The sequence below is a fragment of the Pseudopipra pipra genome, chromosome 7 (genome assembly GCF_036250125.1).
Source record: "Pseudopipra pipra isolate bDixPip1 chromosome 7, bDixPip1.hap1, whole genome shotgun sequence".
Classification (NCBI taxonomy): Eukaryota; Metazoa; Chordata; class Aves; order Passeriformes; family Pipridae; genus Pseudopipra; species Pseudopipra pipra.
The window spans coordinates 32,531,577-32,556,556 of NC_087555.1; the positions used below are offsets into that span (position 1 = coordinate 32,531,577).

General features: G+C 36.6%; 1 protein-coding gene across 9 annotated transcripts in view; it reads right to left on the reverse strand.

Annotated features, from left to right (window-relative positions):
- NCKAP5 (NCK associated protein 5) overlaps positions 1 to 24,980 on the reverse strand; it is a 395,107-nt gene that overhangs the window by 31,141 nt on the left and 338,986 nt on the right. For 8 of the 9 annotated variants that reach the window (XM_064661544.1, XM_064661543.1, XM_064661545.1 and 5 more), the window contains 2 exons: positions 21,241 to 21,319; positions 2,016 to 2,330 (listed from right to left, as the gene is read on the reverse strand). In XM_064661544.1, the coding sequence (XP_064517614.1) occupies positions 2,016 to 2,330; positions 21,241 to 21,319 (394 nt within the window). Of the gene's footprint in view, positions 1 to 2,015; positions 2,331 to 21,240; positions 21,320 to 24,980 lie in introns of those variants that run through there. The other variant, XM_064661550.1, reaches the window with a different exon arrangement.

The window sequence follows — 24,980 nt, forward strand, 5'->3', positions numbered from 1 at the left end:
TGGAATAATTCTAACTACAATGGCAGAATTTGATCCAAAACCATTTCCAGTTAACAAGAGAAGAGGAAGACATGAATTTAAATCCCTCCATTAGTTTTAAAATATACACTCTTTCAAAAAAGAAACAACAATCAATAACTACTTGGCATTGTAGGATCTGCTTTGCTATTTTATGTTCTCAGAGAACAGTCTTTTAACATAAATATAATTGGAAGTACCTTTCTAGCAGAAAGCCAGCTTCTTTATTTGCTATACTTGTACTATGCAAAATCAGAACATCAAAGAAGATATATGGTGTATATGAAATAAAGTGATAATTGTAATTTGGATGAGAAAGTAAGGGAGAGAAGAATAGAATGAAAATATTCTAGTAAAGAATGAGTTGACCCCACAGTCTGATGTATACTATTTTTTTAAACATCTCTTTATGACAATTTAATTAAGATACAAACCTTACAAGGTTGGTGCAGTGAATATTAGCATTAAGATCAGAACAATCTTACTGCTACTGACTTCTTATGAAGCAATTCAATGCTTGCAGCTTCTGTTCAATTTGTTATAATGACAGTGTTTAATCATGGGCTCTACTCTATAGCACACTGCTGAATTGAGGTCACACATGTGGCTATTCAAGCATGTAGCACATAATCTATAACTAGGATTTCCCTTCTGAATCCTTCTAAGCTGTACCATTAATTACCAGTACAGTTATTTTAAAAATACTAAGTATTAAAGTGTATTTTATTTAGCTTTGATTTGAAAAAAACAGGGGAGTCTGCAATGAAGCATACAGTGTGTATTTGCAGTCTATTACACTATTGCAATACTGCACTGGGAATATTGCTAAATCAACTGAATTCTAAGATGTTTAATTAGAATCCTTCTCTTATGCATCCTATGAAACATATAAGAGAGGCTTCTTTCCTCCCAGGCTCAATATAAGTCAGCTCATTAGCAGAACACATATTTGATGGTCTTAAACTAAGCTCAAACTTGATATTTAACCTTACATGCTAATTACACAGAATCTCTCTTATAGAGTGATACAGATTTATGCAAGTTAAAAACTCTCTACTTTTATAGGAGCAACAAATACACTGACAAAGTGCTAACCACCATAACCCCAATAAATATGTGACATTGCACTTGGTCAAGATAAAACAGTACTTACTCTTCTCTATTAAACTAATTACTTCTACTGTGTTTTGTACTGTATCTGTCATGCTGACTATGGAAATTCTCCTGTTATAAATGCTATGTGATTTCTAATGTTATTAACATATATATTAATAACTCAAAAAGACTTCAAAAACTTATATAGTCAATATGTTTTTATAAAAAAATGCACAGAGTTCAATGGAACTACTTACTAATACCAAGTTATTTGCTGGAGCTTTGATGGATTGCCAGTACTTTCATTCCTTTGTCAGCTTTTATTTTATAGCTTAAACACACACTTAGCTCACAAGTGAAAGTAAGGTATTTTATGTTCGTATATAGAAATGTATTTGTGTGATGTAGTAAAGTAACGAGAGTTTTGTTTGAGGTCAAGGCCGTATATTCATTGGGACAGAATTTATGCATTGAGGCCAAATGAGTCTTTAGTTCAAATCTGGTATCAAAAGCCAGTCTTTATGAATATATCTTTTCTGTGTCACAACATGGCTATGCTTTGTACTTTGCCACAAAGTCTGATCCTGAATGTTGCTGAACACCCACATTCTTATTCAAGTCAAATTCCAAGGCTGGCATATGTTTTTTCTTCAAGTACTGTTTCTTGAGAAAAGGATTTAAGTACTAAACTAATTTTTCTTCCTCAGATAAGCATTACGTGCAACAAAACTTCCATATGGCTCAGGTCACAAACTTGTTAACCTTATGCGTTCATAAAAAGAGTATCTTCTGCTCTGCATTTAACATTTCTGCTATCAATTGCCATTATTATAAGATTTCTGCTAATGAAAACAGACGACAGGCCAGAAATAAAGTAATTTTTGGTATAATTGACATTTTACCTGAGGAAGCTGGTTTTGGAAGGCGACTTTGAAAAGGTCGTACACCTTTGGCAGTCATGGCCGGATCGGATGTTGAGTGACTAATTATGCTTTCCACAGACTCCTGGCTCTTAGCTGTTGAAGGCACTTCTCGCTCAAGAGTTTTGGCTTTTACTGAAGAAGCTGAAGGAGGAACTTGCTCAGATGCTGCAAGGGCTTCTGTTTCCAACGTTGATTCTGGCTTAGAAATGTGCCGCCCCGTAGATCGGTTCCCCGAGTCAGGGAGGGGGAAGGTTCCAATCCCACTGTCCAGTGTCCTCATCTGGCAGCAAGACTCTAAGACACAGGGAAATAGGTGTTGCTGATGTTTACAGACAGTGGGAAAAAAGAGCCTTTTAAAGGGAAGGCTTCAAGGAAAGGAAAACATTTTGCATTTTGTGAGTATGCTGTTATCTGTCACTTGTATGCTTTTTAAACTATGTCTGTCTAACTGAATACAATGAAATACCACATCCAAGTGCAGTGAAACCAACCAACAGGTGCCAAAACATTGACACTGTCTTGCTTCAGAGTAATGGTGTGATAATGAATAAGACAGGCATGTCTCAGTGATTACAGCTTGAATTTTTAAATGATTTAGTTTGAAGGCCTACAGAAAGTTTGAGGAGTACTAATATGAGGGATTGAGTAGTGTACTGTATTTCTGACACAAACCTGCACTCCACAGAAATTTGGCCTTCCCATACTTATGCTTTGTTAATTGCTTCATACAAGACCGTGTCAATCAAAATGTATCATTTATTCTTACAGATTTATTATTATTTTTATTTTTATTATTAAGATTTAAGAATTTCTCAGAGATACCCATCTCTCAGAGCATCCTGAAAAACTTGGATGGCAAGAGCCATGCCTTTATTTTCCTTGTTATGCCCTGGTTCTGCACGTCCCATTTTGGGTAAGTGTACACTTCCCAAAATAATGCCAGTCAGAGATACCTTAAAGTAATTGGTTTGGAAGCACTGTGGTCCCACATAGCCCTCCAGCTTATTCATCCTACTGGAAAGGTGCTGTACTAACCATGGAACAGAGAAATATGCAAGTGTAGATGCCTGCACATTGCTATCCTAGCAACTAGGATGTACCAGCACCCCCTGCCCTCTATTGGTTTCCAGAGACTTCCCTTTTGTTTGCATAATGGGCAAACAATGTCAAAGGGACTATGATGGCAAGGTCCTTCTGAGAGCTATAAACACCAAGGAGGGAAATTCAGCACTAATGGTTGGAAAATGAGCATAATTTAGGTTAAATGTCTGGAAATATCCCTTGACTGCAAGATCTTCAGTCTGTGGCAGACACTCCCAAAGGAAGCAGAGGAATTTCCTTTGCTTTGAACAATTTAAGGCTACACTAGCTAAAAGATATACTGCAGTGAACAATTGTACCCTAGCAGGAGATGCAGAATATGACCCCATATATCTTCTCCATCTCTATCTTCTGTGTTTCTGATATTGATTTTTTTTTTATATGTCCATTTGTTATTTAAGTCTGTTGTAGTTAGCAGTCCTCTGACAAGTCATTTTAATTATTTTTTCTTCTGTAGTGTTTCTAATACTCTCAGAAATTTGGGAATATTCCTCCTCTATGGGTTTTGCCTATTTGTTTTTGAACTAAGAGCATTACCATGGTCATTTATGTTAAATATCTTCATCTCTAATGGGCCTTACTTGATAGCAAGTAAGAAACTACTTACAGATAAATGTCTATTTATATTTCTTGGTTCTTGTCAAAAGCGAAGCAGCCTATGTTTATGTGGTCCTCATTACCTTCTCCTTGTCACTCAGAATCAAAGAAGGACTGAAAGTCATATTGAGCACCTTAATCTTACAGGGCCTGGCTGAACTGCAAGAGCAAAACATGATATGCAGTCTTTTAAAAGGGCAACAAGTGACTCTGATTTCCCTCACACAATTACTGCATCCCAATCAATTCTCTCCATAGGTAAAAGGAGATAAGATGTGGGAGCCACGTCTAGCTGGCACCTACATTTTACATCACATTTTTGAGCTAATGTGCCATAATGATTTTAGAAGTTGCTGAAGATTATCCAGGAAACGTAAATAATACCCCAAACAATTATATTTGGTTCTGATGCACCAAAAGGAGGCAACACATGTACTGTAGTCTCTTAATTTGGCAATCCTTCCTCTGGCATATTTTTTTGTTTTGTTTTTGAATAGTGAAATACTAGATAGATTGGGTTAACTGTTACTCTTGAGAGTGAAAAAAAGCAAGTTAACATGTTAGGTGTCTGCCCATGCCATTTTCTGCAGCTAACTGATTTTAAACAGTGTATTTAACATGGACTGGAAATGCTTCAACTAAAGACTGACAGTGAAAGAGTTAGTAAATAAGGGAATATAGATATTATATAACATAGAATAACACAGGATAAGAAAGGACTTCTGTTAGTTGCCTCTTGGCCAGAAGAAAGACATTTGTGCAAGACTGGTTATGTTGGAGAGGCAGAAGCTCTTCAGCAGAGACATGGAGTAAATTGGAAGCACCACAGAAAAAAGAACTTCCTGAAAATAAAAGTCTGAAGAGTCTCCCGTCTACATCTGTATGGTTAATGTAGGACCTGATTTTGTAACCCATTTCACAGGGACTTTGAAGGATCTTGTAGTGTTGTTTCCTTTCTGAGCATTTTCTGAGAAACTAAAAAGTCATTCCCTCCTAATTATTACAGGAAAATTAAGTAGGATCAAAATGTATATCAAACAGGAAAGCTACAGCTTTTGCTCAGGGAGAACTGGAAGATGAAAAATATTTTTTCTTCTGAGGTCATATTCTTAAAATGACATAAGGACTTGTCTTGCCCACTGTTACCTCGTGTAGATCTAGGAAGGAACCATGAAAGCAACTGCATAAAATCAAGAGAAATGAATACTGAGGGCTACACTTCCAAGAAAATACAATCTCCTGCTGTTTTCAGAATAATTGGGAGAGTGATGTAGGAGCACACCAGCAGTATCACATTTAATTAAAAGGAAAAATAGTTTTAATCGATTATGGTCTTCCTTCATAGAGACTTTATCCATGATAAAGGCAATACATCAGGTGGAAAACAGATTTTTAAAACAGCTCACTAATTTTTAGTTTTGGAAAACCACAAAAGGGCCTGCCTTTCAAACTGCTCAATACTGAGCAGCTCCTATTGTGACACTTAAAGACAGATTTTTGAAGAATTCTGTGACTCAGATATGTTGAACTATCCTCAAAAACTTAGTCCTAAATCCAGAGTACACCACCAAATGCTTTGTGGATGTTAATTTTTCACTAGTGAACGTAACTAATTCATCCCTAAAGCAATATAATACAAATTAAAAAGTATCTTTCATAACAATTTGTATTATTGAATGAATGAATATACATTATCTTGTGTTGTTTTTAAACTTTTATGAAGCAACCGCAAAATAAAAAAATACGTTATACATCTCAGTGATGGCTTTCAAACATCTTCATGGCCCATCTGATTTCATCAGCAGCACTGACACTTCAAATGACTGTTATCAGTGAGAGCTGCACAAGACTACATAATGAAAATATGTAAAAGTTAAATCTCTGATGCTGTGACAGTGCTACTCAATAGATGAAAAATGATTCTGCAAAACATTAAAGCCTGAAAAGAGTTATATATGAGCTTAATTACATTTGCTTGCAAAGTCTTCCTGGCAGACCAGCCAAATTCCTTGCCTGTTTCTGATTTTTTTTGCTCCTCTCTCTTTGCCAGGAAAGAAAGAAGCTCACAGAATGCTACTTAGTTTTTATAGTGGACACAGACAGACTCACTATCAGCCATTTCACTGAAAAATCAGACTAGAATCAAAAGTTTGAAATACTGAAACAGCCCCTTCTCTCTCTCCCATCATGTGGACTTGAGTCTGGGCCAAAAATGAGGCCCCTGGAAGTCCTCTTGTAGAGGAAGATTTCCAGAACTGAAAACAGAAATAAGAAAGAATTTACAGAAATTTTTTGGAGATTAAGAAAACTCCTAAAAGCATGGAAATCTTTCGATGACAGGCCATTGCTAAGAGCTCTGTGGGCAATTTGAGGAAGACCTTTAATGTTGAGAAGATTCTCAACAAAAGGTGTTAACACTGCATAGAAAGTTTTTTGAAAGTTTGCTGAGCTCCCTACTTCTCAATAACTTTCAGATTTAATATTTTTACAGGCAAGATGATCATACAGTTCATGCCCTACATCAGCTGGACATGGTAGCTTTACATCTGGACAGGCTTTGGTACATTGCATTATCACTGGTGCTTTGCCAATGTTTTCTGGTATCAGCAGACCACCATGGCTTCTTCAACATGGGGTCAGCACCCAAATTAGATGGAATGGAAAGAATCTGTGAAAACTGTACACCATTCTGAGGGTCTGGACAAGAAGAGAATAGAAAAGGGACATACACTCAGGCTGGTAGGTATCAGGAATTCTAAAAATGAGCTCATCACTGGGGAAAATAGCAATAGCAGCTCCTTCTGTGGGTTTTTTAAATTTTTCCTCTGAAATGCAAAAATTAAATAGTTAGAAGTAAACATAGCCCACTGTCAAGAACTGACAACTTGGAGTTCATTAAAGTATCTTAAGGCATTCTCCAGAGCATAGATTATTTAAAAATGCATCTTAAATGCCATCATCAGATCATTAAACCTAATTATTCTTCAACTTTTGTTTACTTCTTCTGAAACAATTGCCATGAAGCTACCAAAAGCACATCACCTCTAGCTCAGAAACCATCCTGGGTGCAAATCACTGGAGACTGGAAGAGGATACCCAGAGAAGCTGAGCACTGACCTTGCTTTTGTGTTCCTTCAGAAGCACTGGCATTAGTCTCTGTGAGGGCAAGAGGAGCTCTCAGTCTGAGCTGGTACCACGCTGCTTTGTGCTGTTATACAGCCCCCTTCTCTGTTCCTCTTTATATATAATGCATGTGAAAGGAAAGCCAATTTTGGAAAAAAAAAAACACCACAAAAAACAAAGAAAACATAGAACAGCTACAATGAAGGGAATTGCTTCCAGCACAAAACAAGGAATGCGGGTCCAACTTCCCTCAGGCTGAGCTCTACACCACTGGCTGCAAAATAGGGTATTACTCAAAATAAGCAATGGAGCAAAATCCGTCCCTCATTTAGATTAGGGACATGTAAGTCTTTCTAATGTTGAACCTATGTTGAGTCCAAGCACACATCCAAGAGACTTCATGAATGTCATAAAATAGAAGACATAAGGTGATGATGTACCTTTAAATACAGCTTCTGAATACGCTTTTCTTCAATAATGTGAAAAGATGCTTTTGCTAAGGGGGATATAATGCTACATGTTATTGCAAACAAACCTTTAACTGAATAACTGGAGAGTGTTTCATAATGCTTCCTCAGGTAAAGTAAAGATTCACATTCTAATAAAGTCTTTTTATGTTGTATCTTAAATGAGTTTCACAGATGCTTAGTTTCTTCACAAATCACATACCAGTACTTCTCTACATACGGTTAAGAAGCCTATAAAATAAGTCATGGTTATTTTGACCATCTTGTTAAAAAAATATGTGAGTTTTATTATGATTTTTGAATCATCCATAAAAATCTTTATGGAAACCACAAGATCCAGTTTTACCCACAGAGCTAAAATGAGGCATCAATACCTGTGCATACATAATATCATTCAAAATGGTCAGGCAATTCACCCATTTTAAATTAAACACAATAAGAGGAGACCTTTCTGGATGGTGGCACACAGGGAAGGACTTACAAGTCCTGAGAAGAAATAATTACAGGCCCTATTATGTTTTAAGTGCAGTTTTGCCTCTCTACCCACTTGTGCCATGACTGACAGAAGGCAGCTGCCTTTCAGTGCTGCTTGAGTGGTTGAGATTTCCAGAAGCAGCTCAATAACCTCAACCATTTCCCATCAGGTAGAACCATGATGCTGCTAATGAAACATACTGATGGATACCAGATGCAACTACTGCAAACAGATATGATTTCTACTTCAAATGTCACACAAACTCACAGCTTCTATTTGAAGCTGGCAAAGTGACAGAAGTGCTTATGTTACTTAACTTTGATGGCCAATCTATCTTAACATAAAGAATGAAAAGCAACAAAGAGGACAAGTGTATTTTAGGCCAAAAAGATTACAGGTAGTTCTGCTTCCATAAGGCTTTCTATGTATAATACTCATAGCACAGGGACATATTTTCTTTCAAAGAAGCATCCCACTTCATGAAAAATGTGGAATCCTCCCCTGTGCTCACCACTACAGCTGGTTTGAGATATTCCTCACATAAATTTTCGAGTTTTGGCCTACAAAACTGTACATGATTGACACGAATTTCAGCTGAAGCCTAAAGTAACCACCAGAATTTTCCCTAGAAAGCAGACATTTTCAGGAAAAAAATATCAGTCAAAAATAGCACTGTATCAAGAACAGTTTCACTGGGAAATTTCCAGCAAGCTGTTTTCAGTACAGACTCAAGCCTTGAAAGGTTTTGAGAGGTACATAACACTGAATGGGCTTTCTTCAAGGAGTATCTACAACAGTAAAAGTGAAAGGATGTAATTCCCATCAGTAGCAGAATACACAAATTTTAAGAAATTCTAAGAAATTCTAACTTCCTTTGCATTACAAAGTTCAAGACTTTCTACTAAGCTGACACAGGGAACAAGATAACGTAATTGTTTTCTTCTGAAACAGAAAGGGAGCATAGTTTTTTCTAGTATTTTGAAACATGCCAAATTAAAAATTAATAATTTTTCTATTTTTCAGAAAAATACTTCAAATGTAAATAGGGCCCTGTAAAATTCTTTTAAAAGTTAATAAACATCTTTAAGCTACATGTGGCATTGGCAGGAAGAACTTAAACTACAGATGGCAAAACAGATCTCTTTATTTGCACATCCTTCTCTTCATCTGCAATGCTAAAGCAACCACAAAAAAATGAATGTATTTCTGCCAAATCAATGTCAATTTTAAGTAGATTAATCCTTCTGGGTTTACACTATAATTTGATCCAATTAGACAAAGATGAGTGCATTATTGTTTTCTATCTGGATCTGAGATATAACCAGTATGTAGAACCAAAAAACCTCAAAGGCTATCCTAGGTAAAACTAGAAAAGACCCAAGTTTTCATAGCCCTACGCTCCCATGGGCATTGTACTGGTGACATGGGATTATTTCTAATGTATGCTAAGGAAGGGTAAATGGGCAGAGAATTGTACTGTGTATTTTCAAATGATGGATCTACAGATGAACTTCATTCATTGCTGCTTGAATCTGGAATTACAATTTATACCTATTTATAAAACTAATAATAAAATAAATACAGATTTTACGAACTTATTCAGTGTTCTATTTTCTTCCCAGTCATGCTTTTTTTTCAAAACCCACAAACTTCAATATGTCACTTATCCAATAATTTGTCAGTTGCCTTCACAGTTTTCCATTACCACAATCCCATCTCTGGAATGTATTTTCTGAGTTGAAACAGAAAATTGCTGCCTCATTTTAATTCCAGTCCCACCTTAAAATAAATTTCTAATAGTAAGTCAGAAGATTAGTTTGAATTATTAGTGAGCACTAATGATCTTGTACTCCAATTTAGGAGTTATCTATGGATTTTTTTTTTTTAACAAGTGCTTCCCATCCTCCTCCAGGCATTTAGATCTGTTCCCTGCATGCTTGTAATGGTGGCAAGCTATGTGGAATAGGGTTGTTACAGAGAACAAAATGAGCTAGAAAAGGAACTTGCAATTTTCTACTGCAGGTCTCAGTGTCTATTAAATACAAAGGTCTACATGTACTTTTCCAGTTGGGGAACTCTCACAACCAATGATGTCTGGAATGATCTCTCTGTATTACGCTGTTATACTTTATTCCTAAAAATCTACTCACTGTTCTCAGGAGGCAGGATATTAGAAATAGATACAATTTTAGTCCTACTAGAAAAGATATATTGAGACCTATAACTCATGTGAAGAGCAACTTTAAGCTCTGTGTAAAAGGTAATTAAACGAGGTGCAGCTGCAGCCTGGCTGTCAATGAGGCCAGCCTAGAAATACTCTGGGGAGCTATCCCCATTCTTTTTTGGCTCTATGTCCCCCTTTGGTTTTACATCTGCACTTGCCAATCAGCCTTACAGCTTTGCAACTATCTTTAAGAAAGTTACAGATGAGGAACAGCTGAGAAGAAAGAGAATTCCTCACATCTGAAGCAAGGTGTGAATCCAAGGTAAGTAACAGGTCTGCCGCAATGCAGAAACGTGGCTTTCCCAGGCTTTTTTCACGGAGTGAAGCCTTCTGTTTTCCTACTGAGCAAAGCCTTCTGTTTCCCTTAGTACTCTGAAATGTAAAGGTTGCTAGCCAACAATTGCACACTGTCTCAGGAACATCTTACTGGGGATTGCTCATTCAAGGCATGAGTGGATGCTTCCCTTCATCTGCGATTCTCTAACAAAAAAGACATATCCCAGCTCTCAGGAATTCTACTTACGAGTAGCAAAGCCCAAGAAAGGATGGTTTGTTATTTACCCAGGTGCTAAGCCATATTCCTCAGCCATCCCTTTTCCTTGTAACCACAGGCCTTTATCTTTCTCTCTTCATGCCCCAGTTCTTCATATTAAAACACAGAGCTAATCACACTGCTATCCTGAGGATAAAGAACATAGATGTTTGGCAGGCACTGTATAACCAACATGTAATCTCTTCAATGAATAATGCTTGTGTAGAGATACTTTTAGCTTTTTTGGATGTTGTTCAGGAATTAATAGCAAGCTGAAAAATACTTACAAGAAGCATTAAGATTGTTTTTTTTGCTAATATTATTAGAGGCAGCTGGTTTATTTTAAGAATAACTGCATTAGACCGCGAGAGTGAAGAGGTCACATGTAGCATCTCAGAAACACGGGCAACACACAGTGCCCAAGGGAGCATTTGGCTGTTCCACTGAGGGTTTCTGTTCACTGACTAGTGCGTTGGAAGCATTTAAGGATAGCAGGATAGAAGCACTAATTTACTTGCTCTTAAGCAACTCTCTTATAAATTGGAGTTTACTTTCACTCCTATGGAGATACTTTCTTTGATTTTCTATTCCCAACAGATAGGACTTAGGGATTGTGCTTTAAGCACAAATGCTGTCTCTGGTAAACATGGACCCATTTCTAAGTGCATAGGAAGCTCTGGGTTTTGCAAATGCATGAGAGAACATACTATATTTATTTTTTAACATCACTGCTTTTTGTTTGTTAGTACAAAAAATGTTGAAATTAAAGGCACCTGAATATTAAATGAAGCTTTAAATAATTTATTTTTATTTCTGCTCTGCACATGGCTTTACTTAAAGCTAACAAACACTTAAAAATATACACGCACACCTGAAACAGACTGATTTTATTTCTTAATTAATGATGTGAAAACTCATTAACAGAGTGAGTGCAGAGAGCCTTGAGTAACTTTTAGGTGTACTATAATCCTTCCGCTTTGGTACCCAAGTTCAAGCTCAGCTCCTCCAAACCAGCTGAATCACTGTGAAACCAACTGCATGCAAGCAGGAGTTAGTAAGATACCATCATGATTTAAAGCCAGAAGAATGAACAGAGATTTTTTTTCAGAAAATCTACTATTTGCAAAAAAAAAAGTCTGCCATGTTACATGGTGTTACAAAAACACCATTAGAATGACCATTTTGAAACAAAATACTGCACCTCTGTGCCTGTTAAAGATAGGAAGTAGAGAAATTAGTCATTATGAATATATTGGTTGATTTTCTTTTTCCTAACAGTGAATTGTTCAAACAGTGAGTAATTGAGTTCACCTAGTATTAAAAGCTATGCACTAATTCTATAGGTATTATTTCTCTCTTACAGTGATTTTTTTGAAGAGTCTGTTTTTCTATGATCTGCTATGATGGCTAATTGCATAATCAAATGTCAACAACTCAGGTCTCAGACTGAAGACATGAATCAAAGCTCCTCAAACTCAATTAAAAATGGCAAAAAAAATAGGAATAGGCATCCTGTCCTCAGACTGATAATCTGGAAAGGCATATGCCAGCTCAAACATAATTGATAATACAGGTGAAATTTTTATTTTTATTTTTCATAAAACTTATCCTAGGTATCATTGTAGAAAAGGAGCACAAAGTCCACATGAGCACAGGTGAAACACGTTTAAAATAACTCAACACACCCTCAATCAAAATGATTTTCAGTTTGCTCAGTTGTACTTCAGGTGTATGAATTAGTTAATGGGAAATGCATGACTGAAGCTTCATACACACATCTACGGATGGCCCTAGCCAGAAGCAAAATACATGTAAAAGTAGAAAAGTTTCAAATAGAACAACTCATACTGTTAGAGAGAATACTGGCATGTACTATCCTGTAATAGGTATGATAATCAGGCACAGTCCAGATTTGAGTGATAAAAATGAATATAGATTGGGTTAGACTGTAAAGTAGTGTAAATCGACACAGAAGCATTAACTTCAGAGTCAAAGAACCCGACCATCCTGTTTAATTGACATTTTAAGCCTGAATGAGACCAGCAGATTTTCAGTATCTTGAATAATAATTAGACTGTATCCTATATATAATGTATAAAGAGCCCCACTTCTCATTCTAGTGATAAAATTTGGTATTTCTGGATGAATAAATGTAATGACAAAGAAGGAAATTAGCAGCTAATCATTGTGGCTAATAAGGAAGTGTTGATCCAAAATATTAATTCTCCCCACAGAAGGAAGAGAAGCTAGACAGTAGGTTGCAGCAGTGCTACAGAAGAATTGGCAATTAGACAAATGCTATGTGCACTATCTTTAAAGTATAAAGAAATGATTTGTCTTTGCCAGACTGTGAAGAAGGTAAGCTGACACAAATTAGAAGACATTAATGGATGTTAGTTTCTTATTATTCACATTGGCAAGGCTCTCCATCATCTTCCAGGAAAGTAAGTATCAACTAGAAAAATACACAGAAAGTTTCACTCTATTATCATAGGCTCCTCCAGACAATCATTTCAAAATTAAACCCTGCGGAAATGTCCAAATGCCAAATGAGTCAAGAACACAGTACAGCAGACAGTATTCATCCCATTTCTAGTGGCCCAAACTCACATAATGCCATTCCTGTCTCAGGTCTCTCCATTCTGATGAAGTGTCTGAACAGGAGGACTTCCAACCTACAGGTATGTTTCTACATACAACCCAGTCAGTTGTTCTTGCAATGCCTACTAGTTATTAAACAAGATTTCCCCTCAGTGATGGCTCATTTTAGCTACTCTGGTTCAGAAAAGTGAGCAAACCAGAGACACAGGTCATTTCAATCACGTTGAAGGATCAGAAAATGCAGATTTTGAAGTACAAAAGGGTAAGAAGAGCACTTGATAACTGCATGAAATCGAAAATGTAAATGCTTTGGGGATATTACATGAAGGCATCAAGTGGCATAAAGTTAGAGGAAATGACTGAGGTATTTTGGTAAGTCAAAGTACAAATGTAACTGCTTTTTACCCAGTTGAGATCAGTTCGGTTTGTGTGCTTTCACACACACCTCCTGTCTCAAGTATTCTGAGGACAGTGAGACCATGATACATAAGGAGATTGTGATCTTGGTTTGAGCCTTTTTTTGTTTTGGTTTGGTTTTTTTTCTGAATAAGTTTGGATCCTGGCTAGAGGCCAGCGGTTTATTTTACAATTTATTAATTCATCATTGTTTTAGCAATTGGGAACCTAATCCTTTGTATTAACATCCAAGATGGTTAGATATAGCAAGTTATGTTTTTAAGCTGCCTGCTCCTTGTAACTCTCATTTCAAGGCTCTAGCCTAGGAAGCAGGCTTACTGAGCAATACAGCCAGCACCTACAGATCTAACACCTACCTCTCAGCTTCTACATGCACACAGGGCTTTAGAAAATGGCTTTGTTACTGATATCCAAACAAATTTATGCATACTTGTACCATTGCTCATATAGGGGACTAATGAAAAATCTAATACCTTATCAAACCTTGTATCAAAACGTAACATTTTGAAATAGGAACAAACCCAGATTGGAAACAGATTCAGTGATAACTGGTTTTCCTTGATGACTTTTACAGACAGCAACCTCACATGTAGAGACTTCTAGGTACTCCACAGCTTTGCTGGGTGGTGATGGGGAAGATATAGCAAACATTTTTCCTTTATCTGATCGTGTGTAAATGAATAATTCAACTGCTATATCGGTGATAAGATGATTGCTAAATGGTTCTTCTCAGCTTCTACCAATGGCTTGATGAAAGGAATTAACACTGACAGTGATAAGTTGTTTTCTCAGGCATTGAGACTTCATGACAAGAGAAGATTTATTTTGCGGTCAGAAGACATTTTATCAGTTGAATATTGTTCTTCATTAAATGCATTAGAGGCGTCCAAAGATTTGCCGGGCATTTAAGTAACTTCTGGATTATCCTTTTGCCTCTCCACAGTGATAAGGATCACCTCTCTTTACTAAATGCACAGGCAGTAATACAGTTCAATTTGTTCACCATCTTTCCTCTGTCACTTATCCTGTTACGTTTATCTCAGTAATTCATTACAGACCTAATCTGTCTCCAGGTTTTGAGGGTTCCTTAATGTAAATGTGTTTGCTCAGGTATGTCAGACTTAATGGACATGTTTTAGGATGATGCATGTCAAACTTAATGTATTTACCACATTAATCAGGCTCCTTTCCTTCATATCTATTTCCATTCCCCAAGAATGAGAAAACATGAATTCAACAGCTGTTTACTTAATACACTAGTAAGAACACCCAAAGTTGTAGCAGTTTACATAATGGTGTATAAAACCAAGTCTTTGGTTCAGCAGAGGTGGGGTGTTTGGTGTTTTTCCCTTACTGGAAGATTGATGCAAGCTTATTTAAACGAGCAGATAAACTGCTATTGTTTTCATCAAGCTTTGGAATAGGACACTGGATAATTTGTATATCTGAGCACTGTGAGTATGTACATTAAATTGCACTTTCAAAAATGAAATCTGAAACCAACTTTCTCAGTTCCAGTGTTCCTCAGATCTAGATTTCAGGAAGAAACCAAGAGAAAAAAGGGCAGACGACACTGGAGCAAAGAAAGTGTTGATTAGAAATGGTTATGGGTATGGAAACTAAAAGGTAGGCTCTGTATGGTGGCCCAGATAATGAGGCAATACTGGGGTGTTGCACAAGCAGTAAAGAGTGACCACCACTCGGCAGTAAATGTGTATATTTGTGGGAAAAACATACATAAGAACCAGAAAGGAAAGAGGAATCAGAGACAAACAAATTTATCTGGGACACTAGAAAGAATGCAGGTCTACCCCTCATAGAAAACTCTCCTCATGAAGTGTGGCTTTTTATTTCATATATATATAATTTCATAGTATGGCTAGTGGGTGCTAAATAAAACAATATCACAATATAAAGCCAGGGCTATCATATTTAATATTTGATACCTCGATACAAATAATTGAAATGCTGACATTTCATTTTAAGTCAAACCTACTTCCATCTACAACATATTACATGTCCTACATTTGCTATCAGTATATCTGTAAAATTGCTATCAAGTAGCTAGCAGCTTACCTATAAAACTTGCTGTGAAGGACATTCCTGGCTTCTACTGAAAATAGTTTGATCACTTTGCTGCATATAGAGCTTAAAGGGGTGGATTTTAAAATGCAGTGCAACATATAAAACACCAACAACACTTCCTTTTTGGGCCGTTGGGCATCTGAGGGATTCAACCAAATGCTCTCTAAAGAAGACAAGTCTCCCAAAAGTTTCTTAAAAAAAAGAAAAAGTTTCTCCTTTTTTTCTGACCAGATTGCCTTTAAATTACACTGCAAAACCCTTCTATAAGGTTGTTCTTGGAAAGCAGAAAGAAAGATGATAAAGCCTGCCTTAAGGCAGATGATTATCAAGAACTTTAATGGAATCGAGCGATGGGCTACAGCAGAGATACAAAAGAATCCCTTGACCTCGGTGTGTGTTTTTGTTCTAGCACAAAGCAGCAAAGTCTACAATGCACTTTTAATGTTGCTTTGATAGTCTGGAAGCCCAACCCTCTATCTAGCTAGAGACTTTTAAAACACTTTTAAGTCTCTGCAGGCATTTTCTCTGTATTATCTACAAGTTTTCCATTTAATGTTGGATGAATCAATTTTTAGCAACTGACCTGGACCTCTAATGGAAAGTTGACAAAAATTAGTCTCAAATCTTTCTTCAAAGTTTCAAAAATTCTGACTACATTTATCTTCACGACCTTTGCCCATCTCTGAATTTCAGTTGAAATTCTCCAAACGAACAACAGGGGTCAATGCAGTTACATCAGGGATCAATTATGTAATTTCTTTCCAAGAACTGTGAATCCTTCTACTGTGGATTCTAATCCCAGCCTGCCTCAGGGAATTAACTCCCCACACAACTTCAGTAGGCAGTACCCAGATGTATTTTGGATCGCTACTACCAATTATCATGTTATCAATATTTGCTCTCTAGTGTACAAAGCTCAGGCAAACTGATGGTTTATTCAGATTGTTAAAATACATTTTATTTTTACCAGTGATGTCATTTTGAGGACAAAAACTACTTGCAGTGGCGCCCTTGATGTCAAAACTCAACAGGCTTTTATTAAACAATGAATCTACCTGTTTAGCTCAATCAGTGACATATTAAATATAACATTTGAAACCAAAAACATTCCAGTTCAATAAAACAATTTCTTTAGATAAACTATCCATGCTTTCATGTACTCCCTGCATTTTGGTGCTTTAGACCAGAAGAGTTTGTTTGATTCACTTAGGTTGCTAAGGATGGAATGACTGCTGGAAATCCACTATGGTGAATAATCATATTCACACATAGAAATATCTGTGACAAAAAATACTCTTTCTTTGTATTGAAACCTGAGTATGAATTTAAGAATAGATTTGAAACCTTCTCAGACACTTCTCATCAGCCTTATGCTGAGATTACGTTTTGTGTGAAGCTTAAGCATATCATTAGCAAAAAGCATATTCCATGCTGACTTGCTCCTCTAGAGAATTTGTCACCCATATGGGGTAACAAAGAGAAAAGAAACTGAACCCAGAAAAATTATCATCATGCAGCTTCCAAACATGGGGTTTGGTAAATCACCTAAGTGTTGATGTCTGAGAAAACGGCACGTTCAGTCTTTCACTTCAGCCTCAGTATAGGTTCATATCAACACTGAAAAATGATATGATTAATTATGACTAAATTTCCTGTTCATTAGAGATATATTACCAGAAAGAAAATAACCTATTAATTTGTGTCTACCCAAAAATACTCTTATTGCATACCATAGTATTCCCATGTGAAGTTGTCTGCAAGAATGAACTCTTCAGTAATTAGCATTTGTTTGCTTGTGCCGTGGATTTTTGTCTTTTCCCTTGAAGCTGTTTATCAATGAAAACTCTTAATGCATTATAATTATGCAATCATACTTTTCTAGGAGTAGCTGCTAATTTGAAACAGTACTTGAAAAATGAAGCATTGAACTTTTTAACAAATGCTTTATTCTTCTCAAGATGTCCAATTATTACATTCTCTATGTGTCATCTGTAACTGTCTTGTGAGTTTTTTGGCCTTTGTGACAATAGGAAAATTCAAGACAAACAATGACACTTGCAGTGTCTTGAAGGAAACAGAATTCTTTTCCTTTGTAAAATAAAGGCTTTTTTATGTTTACATGGGAACAATACTGTCAGGAGCTTGACGCATCATCTTTATATTCAATATAAGAATTTTATATATAGGAATATTTGGAGACCCTGCTGTACCTGTCTGAGCTGGGGAGTCTCAAGAAATGAAGGGAAAGTCAACCCTTTTATTATGTCCTTCCCCTTACTAGGTACTTTAGCATTTTCCACATCATCCCTCTTTCAAAACCCAACTACTTTACTGCAAAGGGCTTGAGAAAAGAGCTCTGAAGATGAATGATCCTGAAAGTGACACTCCTCATGGATTCCTAGGTCTGCTGTCTGTGGGGGTGGGAGCACTGGTAGCATCTGTGCTGCCAGGGCTGCATTTGACTTCCTCACTGATAGTACAGCAAAGGTATCCAGAGTGTAACATATTTTTTAAAACTTTCAAAATGTTTTAAATATATGTTGAAGTACAGTATAGCACAATATAAATGACTGCTTCATATAGAAATGTGGCTGCCCCATCCCTGGAGGTGTTCAAGGCCAGGTTGGATGGGGCTTGGAGCAACCTGGTCTAGTGGAAGGCATCCCTGTTAATGGCAGGGGGGTTGGAACAAAATGATCTTAAAGGTCCCTTCCAACCCAAACCATTCTATGATGACTCTATGATTCTATAAAACAACTGTTTATGATGATGACAAATCCAGTTAGAAATTAATTTACAGCCCACTGAAATTTTCAAGATTTCTAAGAAGTTCCTGTTCTGGAAGAACCTCCAACATTGTGAAATTGTTGCACAAAAACAACTGACCAAAAGCCTCCACCAAGACATGAACTGACCCCTTTGATCAGACTAAGGACCTGGCTCATTGTCATGTGCCTGACAGCAGTGAGGCAGAGCATTTACAGAGCCATCCTTCCTGTATTATTCCCTTTTCCTTCTGAGAACAGAAGATCAGAAGCTGATAACAAAGAAAGCCAAATTTGGATCTTTTACATCTCAGGTAATCCTCCACACCAACAAGTTCTTTATAATCTTCAAAAGTTCTTCCTTGTGTATGCTTTTGACTAAAAATGGCAAGCTGAAGGGGTAAATGTTCCAAATGAATGTTTCTGAAAGCTGTAAAGAGTTTCAGCAGTAAAAATAGTCAGTATCTTTCTATGAAAACCTTTGTATCAGAAAAATGCCAGAACCTCTATCAAGGAATTTTAAAAGAATCTGAACAAGATCTAGAAATGCTCGCTATCCAAAAAGAACAATACAGATATACAGTAGCAAAAATACCAACGCAAGATAAAACCTAGCCTGATGAGAGTGAAATTAAACACAGCATGATACTGATACAGGAGTATTCAGGAGGTACACTCAGATCCATGCTTCTAATTTCGTAGGCTTGGGCTTGTCCTACTGAAATAAGTAAGGACTGGCACATTCTGCATTAGGATTCATTGTTAAAATGTTAATAAATTTGCTTAGACTTCTATTATTTCTACTGTGCCAATACCACCTATCGCACATAATGTTTCCCATTACCAACTAGATCCTCAAACTCATTGAGTTATTCTAGATGGATTGACAAGGCAGAATAGGGGTAGCTGGCCATCCTGTGCTGAGCATTTAAGAAATGGCATTGTGTAGAGAGAAGAAGATGCTTTTGCAACTGGTAAAATTCAGCTAAATTATATGAATGGAAAGGTCTTCGTAGGAATTATAGGAATTTCCTAAAGGCAGCACTGCCTGGCTTCTCTGTAGCACTGCTTACTGTGGACTTGTATAGGTCTGGGCCACAGAGATACCTGTCACTTTATCCATGTCATCAGCCCTTAAAAAGGTGAAGAAAAAGCTATTTATTTTCTTTGGAAAAAAAGATTTTGGTGGACAGGAAGGCTGTCCACAGGGATGACCTTTCCCAGCTAACAGAGAGCCTTGTGAACCCAAGGCACTACTGAAGTCTCATTTTGGGGAATGAAAACCAACCTATTTCATAACCACTGTGTCCCATCAGAGACTCAGATTTGGTGCCTGTGGGAGGGCCAAAATATTAACACCCTCAAAAGGGACCTGTTACATGATATATTACGAAGTTAAGTATCAAAATATATAGCAGCTTGGTCTCAGCCACAACCACCAATTACACTGATGTACCACAAGGAAGCACCAAAATATTTTAAGAAAAAACCCCACTGCAAATAGTTGATTTTAATTTTCAGTATCTAGATCAAAAAATTAAATGGAAACATTTCATGTAATTCAAAATTAAAGTTTTGACAATTTGATGGAGGCAAAATAATTATTTCAGTATGAGGAAAAATAATTCTGAACCATTTTAAGTGAGTTAATATCTGCTGGTCAATGTCTAATAACAGAAAGTAAATTCTTTATTTACAGAGTGAGAAGCACATATTTCTATTTTCAGGGCTAGTGCCTACCAACTCTCAGAGTCTTACGCTGCGATGTTCAAAGTTCTTGTTATTTAGTTGCTGTAATGGAGCCAGATTATGGTTGGGTTCATAGAGAGGGAAGACTTTAGGGATCTTTCCTTCAGGCAAGACAGCCAGAGTTTATTTGGCTGAATTTGGGACTGGAAAGGATGCACAAGTCAATAAAGCATGCAAACATTTTCCTAATATTCCAAAGAGAAATGTGTTTCAACATGATACATCTGTACAGCCTCATTTGCAGGGTTGACAGTATTTGTGAAATGAATGAGATTCTGGCTAGAAAAATCACTTAAGAGTGTCCTGAAACCATGGAATTAGATTTTAACTATTGCTGCAGTCTCTGTCTAGGAAGGGAACTTGTTAAAGGAGAACCTTTTCTGTTCAGAGTCACTTCTTTATATTGATGACATACTGCTCTAACAAAAACCTCAAACAGACTTCTGTTTTGTCCTCCATTGCCCATTAGATATTTTCACATGTCCTGAGATTAAAAATTAGCACATGCCAATCACAAAGCAGGGTGGATGGTGCCACCCTTCTGAAAGTTTAGAGAAAAGGCAACCTTATTTTCAGTAACAGCTTTAAGTCCTTCTGAACAGACACCTGTTTGCTACTCCTTCAGATCAATTTATCACAGTGATAAATTGATCTGTGATCAATTTTATCACAGTGATAAAATTCTATTCAGAATTTTAATCGGATTTTTACTAATTCAGGGCCAGATGACAGACTTAGAGTATATTAGTATTACTCCCACTGAAAGTATCATGCCAACCCTCTAATTAAGCCACTATGTGTCACCCACTAGTTTTAGAGGCTGAAATGATCTTTCATAACCAGACTCCAAGGCCCTTCTGGCAAGCATTCAAGCATTGCATCGATCCACAATGGCAATGGTATGTACTCATCTGTTACACAGTTGGTGAAATATGGCTACCCAGTAACAGAGCTAAATGAAAACTAAAGCTGACATTAGTGGGCAAACAAATAAAGTAATGAGAATTAAACATGCCTTTTTCCAAGAACTGACAGCAATAAAATGCAGTGTAAAATATAATTTTGTACCTATCACATGACTCTGACATGTAGTCCTTGTCATGGTGTCCTCCTCTTCTTCTTGCAGGTTTTCTGTGACTACTTTTGCCTGTACATAGTGCAACAACAAAAGTGAAGAACATCTGTGACTCTGTTTATGTTGCTTCACAATAACTACAGAATATTTTTCAGAAATAAACCAAAGTTACAGGGCAGCTATGAGTGGAAGTATATAAACTGTCCCATTCTATGAATGATATCTGAGTATAGCAACTTTAATTTCATTCAAAGTCGCAATATGCAGCCATCAAAAATACCCTTGCAAAATGCAATTCTTCAAAAGAAAAGGTCTTTTCCTACATTAAAAAACAAACAAACAAAAAAAAAACCACCAAAAAACCTCAGTTCTCCTGACCTTTTGCTTCTCTCTGGAAATGACATGTTTCAGATGTTAAAAAAAAGTGAACTTGATATGTGGTATGGTATCTCTTTAGTTTGCAAACACTGAACTTCAGCATTTTTATTTCCACCTCTGTTTAAAAGCATTTTTTAGCTAAACAGAGAGAAAAACTTCATTTAAGAATGCAGTGCACTCTAAGAGCCTGTATGTGATATTTAAGTTTGTGCTATTCAAACCCCCTAGATATTCTAGTTTTTCAGATGAAGATGTATTTTTGTTCTGTTCTTCTGCACTCCTATTTCCCAAGTGTACAGATAATCTGAGTGCCTCCCTAGCATATAGTGAAATCCCCCTCCATTACATGCCATCAGAGGCCATAATTCAGATCCAGAGACATATTTTTCTGCCATGCTACATAAATCAAACAGGAACAGAGATACTTTCAGGGTGATGAGAAGGGGAAAGCCAGCACTATGGAAAACAATAACTTTCAATATCTCAGAGATCTTAAATTATTTGCTAATCACTCTCTGCTGTTTTAAGCTACTTACAGCACATTTGCAATAACATTAAATTTGTTCTGTAATCTAAACCAGTAGAATTTATCATAATTTGCATGACATATCTTTGATCATAGCATATATTCTGCTTGTCTGGCTTACACAAGTAGCCCTATTGACCTCCTATGACCAGCCTAAGGAAGACATGAAAGACTTGCTCTCTAGATTTATTAAAGTACATTTACAATATTTTAATCCTACAGATTTGATTACATCTTTTTTTTGTCTTCTGAAATGATGCTCTTCAGGCTATGGAAAATGAGGAGGCAAGTTATCATTTGGCATCAAATTTCGGGTAGCGCAGTTTCTCACATTTGCAGACTGTGCTTGGCTGCTGCTGTGACATTTCACAATATTGCGATAGATCTCTGGGTACTCCCCAAACACACAGACTGCAGACACAGAGTGCTACACAAAACTCCTGGTGTCTTGATTTTGGTGCCATGCTTCCACCTCACAAAGCAAAGCCCATGGCTTTTCTATATTACAGAGGGCTGTAATAAAATCACAAAAATGAAATGAAGCAGCACAGCACAAAAATGATTGTTTCTCACCTAAAGCTCCAGCCAAGGACATGAAAAAGTACTGGAGAATGTGGAATATCCTTGTTGTAGGCTAAAGTATTATGTATTTCTGTTGGCTGGCCTTTAGAGTAAAGTGCTTTTTTGATGAACGCTAACGGGAAGTGTATCCCTCTGAAGGTGAATGCACAAGGCCACCACTGGTGGAACATTGCTTTTTCCATAAATTCAGTGGCAGTCCAGCAATAACATTCTTTGCATGAACAGAAATCAGAGGTAATTGGTGCATATGTTATGGCATAATAGTGCCTCAAGTCTTTACCTGGCATATCATAAGAAAAGTGATTTAATCATCAAAAATTAAATAGGTTTTAAAGGAAAAACTTGCTAGAAAAATTAATGTTAAAAATGTTCTGGCCAGGATTTAAAGCAGTATATATCTGAGATGCAATTTTGAAATACAGCACCTTCCACACTGAACTGTACGACTGAATGCACTTTGCATTGTTCTAAAAAAATAAAAGAAATCTTCCTAGTTTAGGGCTTTTCAAAAGATTTATGCTTTTTTCTCCAAAATCATTAATTTTGTCTTTTTATGAGCAAAAAAATGCACAACAGGCCTTTCTACTGCATGCAACTGTTTTCAGTCACAGCTATCTATCTCCCAGTCCTTTGCAATCTGCTTCAAAGTGAGCAGACACCAAAGAATAACTGGAAATGATAGTAATAAGATGCATGGACTTTGAATTTAAAGACTTTCCACCGTTTTTCTTTTAGAAGTTTGGAGGACAAGATGAAATATCACATATTGAGGAATCTTAAGGTATATCTCTTTCATAAGTTAACATTAATAACTGTAAGCACATTTTAAATCTCACTATTCTAGATGTCCTCGGTCTTTTGGCACTAGATATTTCTTTCAGGAATGAAGTGCCAAAATAAACACAATATGAAACTCAAAAAAATGAAGCATATAATGTAAATTAATCTACAAAAACATATAAAAATACTTTGTTTTCCAGCTAACAAAAGAGTGTATGGTATAGCAGAGGTAATGCTTTTTCCCTATGACTAATACGTCCTTAAAAACTAAGTAGTATAATTAGCATGTCTCTATTGTTTGTGTACAGTAAGGACAAGCTTTGTAGTTCCCTCATAAAATGAAGTGTGTTTCTTGAAGATATACTTAAAAGACTATTACTGAAGAAGCTAAAAAGACTTCACAAAGTGACAGACAAAAAGCACAGCAAATTATTGCAGCATTAGAAAATAATAAGTTAGAAAGAAATTGTAGAAGCAATGTGTAGAGGTTTTTTTACTTCTGTACAGTGAAGATATACCCTAAGCTGTCAGGACCATATTAAATGGGGCATAGTTAAACTGAGTGGCTCTGATAAGGGGCTGTGCTTTGCTATCAAAGTTCTAGATCAGTTGGATTGAATTTCCTGCATATTGCACATTTCCAGACTTTCATTCTCTCTCTTTCCTTTCAGTGACACTACAAGGACAGCCTTAGATATGCTTATAATTTGTGGTTTTATAATGCAGGAGGCATCTACATTTTCAAAGAAGAGATGTTACGACAGGAGTCGGGAGGAAAGTTTTCAAACACATTCATTTTGCATATGTTCTGTATAAGTTGTAAAAAATGACCTTGCAGATGTTCTTAGGAAAGACATCTGTATTAAAGTAAAAATCCCCACATTTGCCTGAATTTGAAACCCCATATGGGATGCATCCTAAACACCAGTACTAAGCTAAGAGTTTCTCCAGTTCCCATTATAAAGCTTTTTGCAATGTTTTTGCAACACATCCAAAAGAATTTGTGTTTCAAATCCTCTCAGAGGAAATAGTTGTATGTGCTGCACTTCAGTAACTCAGTTCTGTCAGAACAACAAAAGTAATAGCCTCAGCTTCATATTAAGCATTATATTTGGCAAAAGTTTCAAGAATTTTTGTTAAAATTGTGATTATGGTTAATAATCGTCATTATAATATGGTCAAGACAGCTATCAGGAATGAGTAAAGAATGCTATTGAGTTAAAGCATCTCTGTTCTCCTGGTGCCTAGACTTTGAAACATCATGGGAAAGGACCTTGCTAGGCAAGAAATTGCTCATTAAATTCTAAGGTTAATTAATAGAAGCTTCACAAGGAAGGGCACGCATCCAGTCTGACTTCAAGTTACAGTCCTAGACTCTCTGTGAACACTTCCCAGTGCAGTAAAGCTAGTCACACAACCTTTCAAGAACCAGAATCTAGCAGCTAACAGAAAATAAAATGATTTTTC